The 16,224-nt window shown below is 44.8% G+C and overlaps 1 protein-coding gene across 4 annotated transcripts; it reads right to left on the minus strand.

The window, feature by feature from the left end:
• Positions 1-2,639: 2,639 nt before the first annotated feature.
• MFSD13A (major facilitator superfamily domain containing 13A) lies at positions 2,640-15,752 on the minus strand. 4 transcript variants are annotated; one of them, XM_033149798.1, is made up of 10 exons: positions 15,599-15,752; positions 13,860-13,954; positions 11,434-11,705; positions 10,865-10,944; positions 9,241-9,690; positions 7,605-7,722; positions 6,793-6,889; positions 6,128-6,299; positions 5,221-5,414; positions 2,640-3,418 (listed from the first exon to the last, which is right to left on the minus strand). In XM_033149798.1, the coding sequence occupies exons 3-10, from the start codon at positions 11,596-11,598 to the stop codon at positions 3,165-3,167; spliced, it is 1,530 nt and encodes a 509-aa protein (XP_033005689.1). In that variant the 5' UTR covers positions 11,599-11,705; positions 13,860-13,954; positions 15,599-15,752; the 3' UTR covers positions 2,640-3,164. The 4 variants fall into 4 exon arrangements, with proteins under 4 accessions (XP_033005689.1, XP_033005688.1, XP_033005686.1 ...); XM_033149797.1 differs by having other exon boundaries at positions 15,593-15,752; XM_033149795.1 differs by having other exon boundaries at positions 15,570-15,752.
• Positions 15,753-16,224: the final 472 nt, after the last annotated feature.

The raw sequence follows: 16,224 nt of genomic DNA on the forward strand, positions 1-16,224 counted from the left end.
TATACAATGTGTAGTCTGTTTAATGGGGCCGTAAAAGATCTGGAATGTGAGCAAGTGCCATTCTCATTACAGCTATGACAGCTTACTCAAGATCAAGGTCATGAAGATGCTCCTTATGATAGGTGCCAACATTTAGCTTACCTATTTGTTCAGAACAGACGTTCCCTAATTCTTTAGCTAATTACTTCTCCTTTATACTAGAACATTTATTTATGGGCTTAATATAGAATAAATTCGTAGTAGAGCTCCAGGACTCGAAACAGCAGTTTGGCTTAGAGTTCAAACAGCAAATGCAAGGAATAAGCCAATAAGTTTTCCTCTTGCAATTCTCCATTCTAGCATGGATTTTGTACTTGTGCAGAGAACAGACCTGCCTGTAACATCCCATCTTCTCTGCACACTTGGTCACCATCTGCCTGGGATGGAGAATCTTTTTTCAGCTCAAAAGTTGTATTGGGTCAGGTTTCAAGAGGCCACATGCCAGACCAATTGATGTGATTCTCTTTTGTATAGCAAGGTGCACTCCAGCCATGAAAATGGCTCTGCAACCAATGACTCATTCTTGGAGGTGGGATAGAAACACAATAAATAAAAAGCAGATGCTTGCAGGAACAAAGACGCTCGACAAGCTGGTAAGGACATCCTACAAGCTGTGCTCAGTGTTATAATTGAAGGCATGAGAATTTCTGGCTTAGCAAAGGGATAAAAATCTTATCACACCAGCTCTTCAAAAGAGCCCTCCATCTTGATTACCATGTACATTTCCAAAACACCACCCTACAAAAATAGCTTTAAAAAGAAAGACATTTTAATGAAATAAGTTTTGACACACTTGGCTTGTTAAATTAGAAGAATAAATTACAATGTAGCCATCGAGTGATACAAAAGTGATACTGTAAACATTTTCTCATCATCATTGCTCTCACAAATTGAGAGGGGAAATGGCAATTACAGTGGCTGGCTGGGCTACCGCCTGTAGAAGCTTGAGAACACTTCCCCACCTGCTTCGGCACACAAAGAGAAGGATGTAACTTGGTCCCAAGGAGATCTGGATTCTTCCGTTTTCTACAACGGTGGCCAAAAGGGTCTCAAACCAAGAGCAGAGGGATATTCCAGTGAAGGCAGCTGTTGAACATGGGGGCGACAGGCCTCTAACCCTGATTCACACAGCCAGCTGCCTTCCTCCTTCACTGCTTGATGATGGCAGGATGTGATTCTCAATCCCTCAGAGACCCAAAAATATTCCGCTCCGGAGTAGCTTCAGGGAAGCCTGGCATTCCCCTAGCTTCTCTCAGAGTTGAGTCATCAGAAAAAAAGGAGTTGTGGAAAGAGCAGAACAGTCCTGAGGAAATTCTGCTTGCCCTTCCTAGGTTGCGGAGGCAGTATGAGGAGTGAGGTACTTGCTACCTCTGGGAGCCTGAGGGAATAACTCAGGAAGTCTCTCCTCCCTCTCTTGGCCGTAATCTACAGTCTACTAAAAAAAATTGTCATTAGGTGACGGGCCACTTCCTGTGACTGATATTCTGCAGCCAAGCTTGTTTTTGCAACTGTCAACTCTCCTCCAAGGCAGGGCATTTCTTCAGAAAAGGCATCACCCCCCCCCCCAGCAGCCATGTGCATAGTACCACTCTCCAAGGTCTTGTCCACTTAAGCCAATCCTGTAGGGACTAGCGTGGGTCCAAACTGCTTTAATCATGAGGAGGAAAGGAAGGACAACGACTAGTACTTCAAGTATAAGCCCCAAAGGCGGCATCATCAAGTTGCCCTTGGAGATTCCTGTGCTGGTAAGTATAATAGCTACAATCTTAAAAAATATCTGGTCCCACAGAAAAACCAGGATGAGTGTCTCCTGAAAAGGAGGCTGGTCTTCCATCCTAGTGAAGAGATGGGGAAATTGTGCCACCCCCAAGATGATGGTTGACCACAGCTCCCATCATCCCTGACCATGGGCCATGCTGACCAGGGTTGACATGACTTGGAGAAATTTTAGAAATTCATTTTAAAACAGCTTGGAACAGCTTCATCCAAGGTTAAGGCTGTTGTGACGTCAAAACTTGGCCAGGTATACCTCCAAGCTTCTGGTGACACAGCTCTGCATCCACCTCACAGACCCCCCCACCCCCACTTTCAGCACAAATCCTGACATGGCTGCCATAGTGTAAGAACTGGGCGCATTTGTTCTCGTGAAAAGGGTAAATTTCGAGAAGAGTGCTGATTCCCCACAGAGTGAGCATGTACTGTAAGTGGAGTACCCGGATGTCTTCTGGAAGGAATCAAGTCACATTTTGAAGAGATTCTGGCTTTCACAGTTAAACCATTTTGAAGAGATTCTGGCTTTCACAGTTAAACCTGATAGGATGGGTGCAGGGAGCGAGGTATGCCAAACAATCCAATCCAATGCAGAGGGGAAGGATGAAAATATCAACCCTACTTCCTAGCACCCAAATCAGCTAAGGCTCTGTGTATGCAGTTCCCACGAAGTTAGGATGCAAGTACCAGGATACTACTACTTAATACTCAATGTTTCCCCATCAACTTGTTATTAATATACAGCATCTTTACCTGACTACTTATCTTCCCTGTGACTTCCTCTGGAATGAATAAAAAATAAACATGATCAGCAAGTCACTATTCAGATTTTTTTTTAAGGCAAGGTGATGACTTTCTGGACCAACTTTGGCTGAAGATAGCAGATGCAAGCTTTTAACACTCTCGTGCCCTCTTCAAGGTGGATCCTACACAGTCCTGCCTTGTGGGGGGGGGGACTCCAGCAGGTATATTGTTTATTCAATTTCCAAACTGCTCTCTATCAGTTAAGATCCCAGGGCAGTTTGGAACATTCTGTATACATGGGACAACAAAAGAAAAACATTAGAACCAAACCATTAGTAACTAGTAACCAAACCGTATCAATACTGCTTGTGACCTTCATCAATTACAGTTGGCCTTACTGAATCAATTTCCCTCAAAATTTTGGGTAAGAAGGTGCATTTTTAAGTGACGCTGAAAACCAGGTAACGGCACCGCCAACTCAAAAGCTTCCACTCACCAACTTTAACCACGAAGAGTATCAGCTGCCCTTTTTCTTCTACCCACGCCTTGTTGAGTTGATTCTGCAGAAGTCCATAACGATCAGTGACATTTTCTGCTGATCCACGGGAAAATTAAATGGTCTTGATTTCTTGGGACTGACTTTCCGTGAAAGTCTGACGCTGAGCTTTCACTCTCTGGAGGCGCCTCCCATGCAGGCTGAATTGTGACCAGCTGAGGAGCTGCAGCAATGCACATGTGATGGGGACAAAAACAAGGAGGTAGAAGCAGCCCTGGCGCAGCGTCGGTTCCCAGGCTGTGTTGGAAGCCAACTTGGGCTGGGCACTCACTATATTGCTCAGGGCATCCCGCTGGAAAATGTCATAACCTGGAACATAAATTGCTGAGTAAGCTGAAAGTGGACTTGTTGACATTATGAGTGTTGAGGGCGTCCAGTATTGATCTAGCTATTGATCTTGCAAAGCAGACACTGTGATTTCTACTTGAAACCTCTTCCTCATTTCTTCCCTCTATTACGCTAGCCGCAAATCCGGGCGTCTCTTTTCCATTCACTGGAAGCGGCAATCTTTGTGAACTTTCCTTGTTAAAGGGAGAAGGCAGCACCTTTTCCCAAGAATGATGTTTTCTTGGCTGCTTAGGAGAAAGAATTTGCTTGGAGGGAGGGCTCCAAACTTGAAACATGAAGTGGAAATCCCCTCCCCTCCCACCACACCATCCTTTCCCTTGAAATTGTAGTCAAAGGCACCTAGAAAAGGTTCAGAAAAGGGCAGCCAACCATCAGGGGAATGGGGCAACTCCCCTATGAGGAAAAGTTGCAATGTTTGTGGCTTTTTAATTAAGAGAAAAGGGAGTAAGAGGGGACATGGGAGAGATGCCTGCTGAGTCGGTAGAGCATGAGACTCTTAATCTGAGGGTCATGGTTCGAGCTCCACGTTGGACAAATGATTGCCCATTGCAGGGTTGGACTAGATGACTTTTGTGGTCCCTTCCAACTCTACAATTCTATGACAAGGATGCATGGTGTGGAGAAAGTGGACACAGAAAGGTTTTTCTTCCACATGTTACTTGAACTCAGGACCATCCAATGGAGCTAAATATTGGAAGATTCAAGACAGACAAGGAAATACCTCTTCCCAGTCAAAATGTGGAATTTGCTCCCACAGAAGACAATGGTGGCCATCAACTTGTATGGCCTTAAAAGAGAACGAGACCAAGAGCTACTAGCCATGATGGTTATGTCCGACTCTGTGTGCCAGTTGCTGGGAATCACAAGCGGGAAGAGTGCTGTTGTGCTCGGGTCCTGCTTGCAGGCTTCCCATGGGCATTTGGCTAGCCACAGAGAGAGCAGAAAGCTGGACCAGATGGGCCTTTGGCTCTTTTGATGGACTGAGGAACTAGGTTTTGTGCACAACTAAGCACCCTAGCCTGCAGCCTCAAGCAGCAAGCTCACTAGGCGCTCCCCTAGAGACAGAGAAAATACTGAACATCCCACTGTGGAGAGACAGTCTTCCTTAATGGTATGTTCATGTTCCAGTGTGTCCTGAGTAGGGACACATGTCAGGATGGGGTACAGATTGTACAAGCTACATCCAAGAAATATCCTGCGGGGGTGGGGAGTCCCAAACGAATATCCTTGCCTATATTATTAACAACTAGTGGGTATTATGCCCGTTAAATTAACGGGCGCTAGGACACCGCGTCACGCTCAGCTGCACGATCTCGAGCCGCGGGCGGGGCTGCGAGAAGCGAGCGGCGCTGTTGCTGGGGAGGGGGAGGCGACGTCGACGCTCTCAGCCCGGTCTCTTCCACGCGCGCGCCCAGCCTCGCAGACACGCCCCCTCGCTCTCGTCCCCGCCCCTTCCCGCTCTCACGTCTGGGCATTCCCTGGCTGGCTTGCCGCCTCCTCGCTTACTGACAGCCAGCCTGCCCCACCCTTCCTTCCCACCTTCTCCTCGTGCCGACCTTTCCCGAAGTGTCTCTGCATTCCAAGTCCCAACGGCTGTCCGTGGGGCACATGCGCAGTAGCGCAATCCCACAGGGACTGGACACAGAGACACTTGCACTTTATTAGTGTAGATTATCGTTCACTCTGAGGTCAGAGAAACCATCAATTGTTGTCATCTCAATTCCCATTCCACTGCTCAGCCATGTGCCCAGCCCATCACCTACCTGTGTAAGCACACAGGAGCCAGGTGCCAATCAAGGGGGCAAAGGTCTGGCCTGGTTTGGTTACCAAGGCAACCATGCCAAACAAGAGGGCCGAGGCAGCCTGCTGCCTTCGATTCAGCACCAAGTCTTCATCTACCAGGTCGGTGACCACCAAGTTCAGCAGCTTGCAGGTCCCTTCCGTGAACACGCGGTTGCTGGGGAGAAGAGAAGAACAGGAAGGTTAACAGCAGACACAGGCACTGTGGAGCCTGAAGGGGTTGCAGATAAACAAAACATATACAGAAGAACCAGTAAAACTTACTATTTACATACTTGGGGGTACAACCTATGAGGAGGTAGTAGAAAACAAATGGAAAAAGGTCCTGCCTTGGATCACATGGGTTTTCACCACAAGCAACCCTTAGCTAGATTAGCATATTTTTTAAAAGTACGTTCCCCAAATTCATGAAAGCTGGATTTTTATTTAAAAACCAACAAACATTGAGTTTTTCAGGATCTTAAGTTCCCGTGTGCCCATGCATATAACTAACACCTCACCCCGCTAAGAATTCACAGTTCAGCAGTAGCAGCGAATGTGATACCCAAACCCCAGGTGTTGATGGGCTATATTTTTTAAAAAATCTTTTTTTAGATTGTTTCATAGTAGAAAGCTATCAAGGCGGAGTACAGAACACACAAAACCATGTTCCAAAAACAATTCTCACCAACCCTGACCATTGGGCCTTTATGGTTGGGTCTGATGGGAGATATGGACCAAGAACATCTGGAGGGTATTGGCTACTCTGGGTCTAGAGTCTAGCTTTGGCTCTATGACTCATAATACATGCTTAATCAACTACCCTAATGCCATGGCCTATTGTTCACACCCAGGCCAGTTCCCCAGGGCCTTAGCAGGAGAGTGGGGTACCTGGCTATGAAGAAGCAGAGCAGGTAGATCCAATCTGGTCCAGCAAGGAGCATAATCACACCAAGCAAGAGCTTCAGGAAGAAGAGTCCTCGCACCACTGCATATACCCCCCACCTCTGGCAGAGAGACAGGAAGTAGAGGTTGTTGAGATGAGGAGCTACGTAGGAAACTCCTAAGGAGAAAAAACCAAATGGGTTCAAAGAGAGCAAGCATTCAGCTATGGCTCTTTATTGTCATAAGGAACAAATGAGGTATCAAGTGATGCAACCAGCAATAAACAAACTTGCATTCTGTTGGAAACAATAAAATTACATTTGAGACCATCTGTCAAGCCCAGCCTTCAAAAACCTTGTGCCCTCATTCTTTGGACTGCAACTCCCGGCTTCAGTTCAAAACATCTGGAGAGTACCAGGTTAGCCAAGGCTGATCTAGTCTCACACAAGGAGTAAAATAGTCCTGGTTAGCATTGCCTAAGATTTCACTCTAACCAACACACTAGAGGCAGATCCAGCAACAAGTTTTCATCCTTCTTTCACAGCAGCTGCATTTATCTGAATTTGGATAACTCTTCTCCATCCAAATCCCCATCAGTTTGTAGGCAGATCTCTCTAGTCATTTCCTAGAAATTAAGCCTCCACCCCTCCTACTCCCAACCTTGGACTCACCAAGCAGAAATGATCCCATGGAGAGTGAGATACGATCAGACAGCAGGTGCTCCAGGAAGAGGGGAAAGAAGTTGCTGTTAAAGTGGCAGTGAAAAACCTGCAAAAGAGACATTTGTGAGACCTCTAAAAATGGCAATTAGAACAGTAAATAATGTATCAAACCATAAAACAGGAATCTTCATTCCAACTACACACAAACATGCCATGTGGGGAGGTCAACGGAGGTGTTATGCCAAGACGCTCAGAGTGCACGACAATCTCTAGGAGGAGCACAGGAAGACAATAACTATCACACAGGGAGGTCGGGGTGGGGGAGGGATGGGAATGCTCTCTCGTGGGCTCTGCTTTGACATCACTCTCTCTCAAAATTACCCTGAAAGGCTGTGCGCCAATCATTTAAGGTGCAGAAGACGCTGATTTCCCCTCATCCCATCCCATTTGTGCCACACCATAGGATGGCTGTATCTATATCAACATTTGCCTGGAGGCAAGAGGAAGGCTGTGGGAGAGGAAAGGATTTTCCTGAGAAGTCAGATTCTTATTACAGACATGCAGCATGCAAGCCCTTCTTTGAGCCTGTGCAGGAAATCAAAGGCTATTTTGATAAAGCTTCATGTCCTGTGCATCAACTGCAGACTAACCAGTGAAATTCATTCTACAAAAATCCAGATCGGGGTTACATCCTAATCCACACCTTGCCAAATATTTATCGGCTACAATGGGCAGGAGGTTGGCCTCAGAAGCAAGAAAGACTTATTCTGTCATGTGGGAGGCCACCTGGACTCTGATAGGTGGGCCCATGCTACACCTACCTGGATCAGGTTCATAGAGACAAACCAGAGAAAGTTCCGGTGTCGGGAGAGCTGCTTGAGGTACTCAGCCAGAGTGATTCTCTTCTCTTGTCGCACAGATGGATGGTCAATATACAGTCTGGAGGAACAAATGGACACATTTCAGTCAGTATCATGTGATGGATAAGGTGCCAGTTTCAAATTTGTATTCAGTCACAGACTCCACCTGGTTCAGCATGTCCCTTTTGCAGTCTTACAGAGGTTTTGAAAAGATAATACAGGATAGTCCCAAGGCAGTCACAAATGAGCTCCTTGAAATGGCAGAATGCAAATGACTCAATATGTTATTGCGAAGCCAACTTAGATTCTGTAACAATAAGAACCATCACACTGTGTTCTTAATGTTCTTACCAGAGAAGTCTGCCTTTGTCTTTTTCATAGAATGTTTTGAACTAGTTTACAAAATCAAAAGGCAATAAAAAATACAATTTATGCTTGATTAAAAATTGACTAGGATAAAACTACTAGGGGTTAACTAGTGTCACTGAATTAACTCCAGCACAGAAGACCAGAACCATATTTTTTTACAGAGAAACATTTGGAAAATCATTTCGACAGGCTGTTCAATACAGCATTTGGCCCCCGTTTTTGGCTACCAGCATTGGACATTCAATGGTGAGATCTATACACACTGTGGATACTAAGGCAGTATCTTCTTTCATCCTTCTGCATCTCAGAATACTGAAGCTAACACTTTCATAGAAAGGGAGGCAGAGCAAGGGCAAAGATTGGCACTCAGCTATCACTAAATATATTTAATCATATGAGGTACTGTAGACCACCTGGGCCTTAGCATCTATTGAATTATATGCAGCACTTTTTTTCCTTGAAAAATGTTTAGGGGTACTCTCATTTTGACTCAAGAAAATCACCATTTTATAGTTCAAATCAGGAAAAATAAATACAATAAATGGACAAAAGTACAAAGATTCACCAAATGTTTAGGGGTATGCGTACCCCTGTATATCCCCAGAAAAAAGCACTGATTATATGCATTGTTTATCCTGCCTTTCTAAAAGCAAAATCACTTTGCAAAATACACACAGAGGGAAAGAGACTTTAAAAGCACAATTTTTAAAAAGACAACAAGACCACGGCTAGTACTAAGTAGGCCTTGATAGAGGAAAGGAACAAGAAGCAAGGTCTCTCCAGAAGACAGGCCTACTGTGCACCCACTTGCCAGCCCAACCCTACTGCTTATGCCAGCTAGTCACATCCAGAGAGTCAAATTTAAAATCCCATTAGCCCAGGTACTGAAGCCATGGTCACATGTAGGTAGTTAATTCACTGTGTAAAAGCTTTCTATCACACTAGGAAGGCATGGCCCGGAAGGAACCATGCCCGGAAGGAACCATGGATCAAGAAGCCCAAATGCATGCTTGGTTTTTAAACAAAACTGCACACATATTACTTACAAATCGCTCTCCCTAAACTTGGGAACGTTTGTGCCTGCTGTTTCAAAGGACAGTCATCAGACCTCCACGCTAACCTTGCAGTGTGTTGACCATGTGTCCGCTGTTGGCCTACAAGCGATACACCATGCTCATTGGACAGCATATTTAAAAGGAGAATGGTTATGCAACCCGGCGCCACTCACTCTTTCAAAGCTGCGTTTTCATCCCACTTCACGTGTCCCTCAGTCTGAAACCTCTGCCTCAGGAGCCATGTGGCCAGGGTAAAACCAACTGCTGAGCCGAAAGCCAGCACCACGCAAAATATCCGGAAGGAGAAGAAGTCCTCCTTGTTCCACACAGCATAGGACATGAAGACAGAGAGAGAGCCAATGGCACTGAAGAGTGACGAGTAGAAATTGAGGCCGGTCCTGTCCTTTGCGGACACAGCGAGGTCAGCGAGCAAAGCGTTCTGGTTGAGGTCCACCATGGTGAGGAAGCTGTCGTACAGGCAGAGGCAGATGAGGAACTGCAGGCCTGGGTTGGCCCAGGCAATCCAGAAAGCCAGGAATGACATAGCAAAGAGGGGGCCATTGCGGCTCAGGGCCTTGAGTCTCTTCAAAACTACTTCCGGAGTGGAAATCGCCACTCCAGACCTACAAGAGAAGAAACACATTGCCCATGAAAATTGGATGGGCCTCTTCCCACAACTATAAAATTACATAGTGGTTTTCCTCTTCAATCTTTTGTGTTATTCGTCCACCTCGCCTTTCTGCTACCCTCTTTCATCACTGTTTAGCACTCTGCTTCCTGCTTTGTTTCGACTGCCTAAAGGTTTGTACCCCATTAAACCAGTGTGTGTGTGTGTGTGTGTGTGTGTACTTTTCTCAAAACCATTCTAGCAGGACAATTTGCTTTGTCACTCTGGACACTGGTCCACCTTGCCACCATTGTCACCACACATGTATATATATATATCACAAACTCATTCTTCAAGTGTGGACCTTCCACCCACAGGAACGAGGCATCAGCAGGCTTGGAAGAATGCAAAGTTTTGCAAAAGTGGAAAAAAACAAAACTTAAGGGGATGAGGACACAAAACAGCTCAAGAAGGACTAAGCATGCTCAGGGGCAGTATACTGTCTGACTGCTGTAGAAAACCAAAAAATGGGAGAGGAGGGGAGAGAAACGGCAGTTCCTTAAAAAGAGCATGACTGGCTGGAAGTTTAGACTTCACTGCAGTGTACTGTTGTAGGTCCCACTTTTGTTGTTTATAAATGCTCACACTGTGCCATTGTGCACACAGGAAACGGCCTTAAACTGACTCATACCACTGGTCTACCCAACTCAGTGTTGTCTGCTGCACTGACTGGCAGGGGCTCTCCAGGGTTTCTGACCAGGGTCTCTCCCAGTTCTTCCTAGAGATGCCAGGGATTGAACATGGAACCTTCTGAATGCTAGCCCTTCCTCAAAGAAGCTAAACCCAGATAATTCACCATCACAGTGTGCAAATTCATCATTCAGGGAAATAAAGACAAGTATCCATCACTTCCAAGAAGATGAAGTGCATATGTAGAGGATATAACTCATTATTGGTACCAGACAAGGAAGGAGTGGGGACGAGATGAAAGGCAACCGGACTGCTAGTCAAAACGAGGCCCACATGTACAACTGAATGGGTTAAAAGTCGTGAGAGTTGCCTCCAGAGAAATATGCTTGTTAAAAGAAACTAATCATTTAAACATGTTCTTTCAGTGGTCTCCTTGACCCTTCATAGCAATTCAGCACTCTTTAATATTCAATGCAGGACATAAATAAATCTCTGCTTACTGTTGCGTGCTAAGGAAAGCCCGATCACTCAGCCAGCCAAAGAGAGGATCATTGAGGCTGTTCCAAATCAGAAACACAGTCTGGAGGAAAAGCAGAGAATACCCAGTGAGACAGCCTGTGGTTAAAACCACTTCAACATCCAATCCTCCTGCTGCAGACATAATTATTATTTTAGTAGTTAACAATGTCTGGCTTAAAGACTTATGCAAGCAGTAACGGAAGTGGTCACCGATACGCAACAGCTTTTCTATGCCAGTGCTCTCCAGATCAAATACTGCCCTTGTGAATGGTCACTTTGTTGATTTTAAGTTTGATGTAGAATTGCCACCACACACCGTACTTTTTGCACTTCGTTGCCATTTAATATTGCTATTTACCACTGTTTCAGATAGAGCCAACTGCCAACTGAGGATGAACAGTTTAGGAACCTTATTCACAAGAGCTGTGCCATAAAATATACACTATTAGCCTTTAAAATGCCACAAGCCTCTTTGTTGTTTCAGAACCCAGTTATCTGGCTCTGACAAAGCAGGGAGGAAATGTAAGTTGTTAAAAAGTTCAAAACTCACCTCTCCAATCCAGAAGGAGAGTTTATCAATCTTATATACAGAAACAAAGGTGTCCACATAGTAGAGGAGGAAGACGTTGTGCAAAATGGAAATGAAGAGGGACAGAGACCCGTAGACCACCGCAACAGGCAGGTTGAAGAGGCAAGCCAACAGCCTGAAACCCATGGTGGCTCACTCAGAGTCCTTGGGCTGCCCACATCACCTCCAGTTCCAGTAGGGTCTCTCCCTCCAGCACCTATTAGTTCCCGGATGGAGCCGAACCATCATTACCCCTGTCAGGGAGACAAAAAAAATTATGCAGTTCAGTTTCTTGGATTCAGTGCATTTCCTCTCCCTGACCCACCTACCATCACCAAAAGAACCAGGTCCAATTAGCTTGGAGCAAATAAATAAATAAATAAATAAATAAATAAATAAATAAATAATCCAGCTGCAGGTAGTTGTTGCTCTCTGGTTCAAAATGAGATTTCTAATAGGATTTAAAGGCTAAGGCTTAGATTCAGTGCATTTCCTCTCCCTGACCCACCTACCATCACCAAAAGAACCAGGTCCAATTAGCTTGGAGCAAATAAATAAATAAATAAATAAATAAATAAATAATCCAGCTGCAGGTAGTTGTTGCTCTCTGGTTCAAAATGAGATTTCTAATAGGATTTAAAGGCTAAGGCTGTCTTACAGTAGCAAAGAAGGTTTGCTAAGCCAGGGCATCAGATGGCTGCAGCCTTCAGAGCCGAGGGAGACAGAGGAGGGCCTACTGTGCTTTTATATGCTGGCTATAATGCTCTTCATTGTCTGCTTGAGACCCAATTAGCTTGAATCCATAGCTTCAGGTGAGAGTGTAGAGGTGAGGAATAGCTAGCAGACCTACATGGAGACACCAGCTGCAGAAAACGGAGCTGTCTCCTAGTTTCCATGAATGGCTCAAAAACAAGGCCATCGCCAATGCCAAAAGTAGCCCTTCAGGGGCCTACATTTACAGCTTTGGTGGGCAGAAGACAGTCTCACCTGTGTGCCTTCCATTATAGTAGAGTTAAAAACAGTTGTTGTGTGTCAAAGGTAATGGGAGGAGGAGAGCAAAAGGCAGGGAACAAATCTAAGGGATGAAGTGAGCAATATCCAACGATAATCATACTGAGAGTAAATTCAATGAAATCAATTTACTTAGGTCCATTATTTCAGTAGGCCTACTCTGATTAACAATGAGCTTTTAATTTGGGTCCATCTCACTCTGTGTTTTGCTTCCAATACAGTAGTACCTACCCAAATGCCTTTCAAATATTATGAGCAAGGCATGATGGCAACAGTGACCCTTTGCCGTTCCTTCCTCTACACCTGAACACTGTAGTTACATTTAGCCATCCTATCTAACAGCTGCTGAATGACTTGCTCAAAAGTAACATATCTATAGCATGCATATTCCTATAAACCAGCCCCATCATTACTGTGTTTTCTGTTGTAATCCCACATTTTAAAGCCACAATGTTTGAGCTGCTAAGTCATTTAGTGCATCCAGTGGATTGCACCTGAATCAACAGCTCTCACAGCCCATTTGTTCTCAGAGCACAACTGGTTTCATCTGCCCAGCTGGGGGCTACCCCACCTGTTCCGTTTGAGGATAGCCACTGATCCATCATGTTTAATTGAAGCATGTGTGGGCTCCTGTAGCCCAGTCCCAAAACACAGTGGGAGAGTAAAACCACACCATTATTTGAAACTGATCATAATACATAATTCAAGGAAGCTGAAGTTTGAAAGACTCAGGATAAATGGAAGTACTTCTTCGCAGTGCACATAATTAAACTTAAGAAATTTTCTGCCACAAGATGTAAAAAAAGATAAAACAAATTCATGGAGAATAAGGCTATCAATGGCTACTATCCCATGATGGCTGTACAGTCGTACCTTGGAAGTCAAATGGAATTCGTTCCAGAAGTCTGTTCGACTTCCAAAACATTCGGAAACCAAAGCACAACTTCTGATTGGCTGCAGGAAGCTCCTGCCACCAATCAGAAGCCACATCGGACGTTCAGCTTCCAAAAAAGTTCAAAAACCGGAACACTAACTTCCGGGTTTCGATTGTTTGGGAGCCAAAACGTACGGGTAACAAGGCGTTCGACAACCAAGGTACGAATGTATATTATTTCCTGTATTGGCTGCGATGCACCTCTGAATACCAGTTCTTCGGAATCACAAGTGTGGAGAGTGTTGCACAAGCATCTGCCCGTCTATGTAATAACAGGAAGGGAATGGGGAAGAGGAGCAATCCATGCGCAGCTTATTGAATTGCAAGGCGACAATGTGTACAGGCCTATCTTGCCCTGGACACTGTTTTAACTTGCCCCAGATGAGTGGTTATTGTCAAGTCCTCTTTCAGCAGCACATCACTACCTAAAATGAATTAAAAATAAATAATTGCACTACAATACCTTGCAGAGATGACACAAGCAGGGATGAACTCTTGCAGCAGTGGCACATTGGTTCAGTCACTGCCTTAACTTGAAGGCATTAGTAGGTAACATCACTAAAAATGAAACACATACATCCTTGCACTGAGTGGCACGTTGGGTATTCAGAAGTGGGCTCAGTTAATCTTAGAAACATTTGCACAGATTTATTTTTTAGCAATGTGGCTTGAACAAGATGATTAAAATTAGTTCAAAAGTGTTAAATTCAGAGTTAGGGCCCAATACATTATTAATGTAAAATAAAGGAGATAAGTATCATGATCTTTTTCTAGAGCTAGTTAGCCTGAAAATGAAACTAGGAGGTTTCACTTCTTTTTCAGCTACATCAGCTGACGTGTTTTAGCAACATGCAACCACTTCCTCATACAAGAAAGTAGAGTCATAGCTTTGACTAATATTGTAGGCAGCCCTTTCTGTCTATGCACCCATTAGTCAAAATGCTGCCGAGACGTTACTGAGAATCAAACTATGCTTCCCCACATCTAAAACGGCAGATGCTTAGCAGCTTGAGCTAGAAAACTAAACTATGCTCCCAGAGATTTATGGACCTTGTGCTCTTACAAAACACAGGAGAAAGCACATAACACAGTTTGAACACTTAATAATCAAGCCTCTGCTGGAAACTGAATGGGGTGGAAAGCATTTCCAAGCACAGATCAGACTGAGTACCTAAGTTTTAGTGATTGTTGATTTTTCTCATTGTCTGTTGTAGACTGTTTTAAGTTCCTTGGGGGCAGGGAAATGTCTATTTTTACATTTGAGTTTGGCCAAACTGCAGGAGGCAGTGAAGGATAGGCGTGCCTGGTGTGCTCTGGTCCATGGGGTCACGAAGAGTCGGACACGACTGAACGACTGAACAACAACAAAGGCACCATGAGCAATGATGGCACCGTATCAATCAAAATACCTTGGCTATATTCTCATCCAGGGTCCCTATATTGTGTCTAGTTGGGAGGGGGTGGGCTGTAAAATACATAAAGTAATAGTAAAACGACCGACCCACAAAAGATTCAGTTGCATTTGCAAGAAATTTTAGACTGAGGCAGAAAATAGCCGGAAAAGTTAACATGGGTTTTCGCCACAATGCCTCTTTCAACATGCTGGAAATCACACCTCGAGTTGCCAGGTGAGAAGAGCTTTTTGGGGGAAAGGTTTTGCCCAAGTCGTTAAATGCAACCAAGCCCCAGCCCCTCTGCCACATCCAGGAGCATAAAGTGGGGGGACGGGGACGGGACGAGATATCTACACACACCTCTTACGACACCTTACAAGCGTACTGCTAAATAAGCTTTTCGTGGGCTTTGTAAGTCCACTTCCAGCTTTCATCTGGGTTACAAACGGGGAGTGGGAAAGGCATGATTCAACCGAAAGGCAGCTGGGCAAGAGGCCAGGGAGGGGAGCGCACGCGTACCTCGCAGGGTCCGTGCAGAAACTCCTGTAAGCGCATAAGATCCTGGCCAACTCATCACCTACCTAACTAACCGCCCACCGGGAGGTAAATCGTTCTTGCGCGTCAACCCAAACGTAGCTCTATGGACCAGGCAATTAAGGCAGAATGAATGGGGAGACACCATTCTGCAATCGGGCAGGGGGGGGAGAGAGGGGGGAGAATCGTGACAAAGCTCTTTAGTAGGCAGATCACTACAAACAAGAAAATAATCGAGAGCCCACCTTCTTCTACCCTCCGACTGTACCTGTACCTTCGGCCCAGATTCGCCCTCTTCCTTATCAAACTTGCGCAGTCGTACTTCATTTCCCACTAACCCGCCCTCTTTTACACGGCGTCAAGCGACTCCTGCGCGGCGGCCATTTTTGACACTGAAGGAATCCTGCTTTGAACGCCATCTTTGATGCGGGCACGACGGGCAACGGCCGTTCAGCCAGGGGGCAATCGCGGGGAGGTGGTGTTTTTCCCCTCCAGTGGGCGGGGAGAGAGAGGCTCCTGATTCTGCGAAGAGTGGCTCCTACATTTGGCTCCAAGTCCTGAGATTTATATTCTCCCCCAGTTTAAAAAAAATAAATCTTAAAACCCATTTTTAAATTAAAACCCATTTATTTCCTTTTTTTAAAGTTTACATTTTGTTATTTAGTTTACAGTCTCATCGAAATAGTTCTTCAAAACAATAGATCTTACCAACTTTTTAAGGTGAGGGCATTATTACATTTTAAAAAATATAAATATACCCCTATTTATTTAATTATAGGCTTTAATGCAGCAAAAGGTATTTCTATGTAGTAAAGCAAGTGCATACTATGATTTGACAAAATATGTTACTTTTCTCCAGTCTATAGTGATTTGTCTCCAAAAAGACTCTGAAAATGTACT

This window comes from Lacerta agilis, chromosome 5, assembly GCF_009819535.1.
Source record: "Lacerta agilis isolate rLacAgi1 chromosome 5, rLacAgi1.pri, whole genome shotgun sequence".
Classification (NCBI taxonomy): Eukaryota; Metazoa; Chordata; class Lepidosauria; order Squamata; family Lacertidae; genus Lacerta; species Lacerta agilis.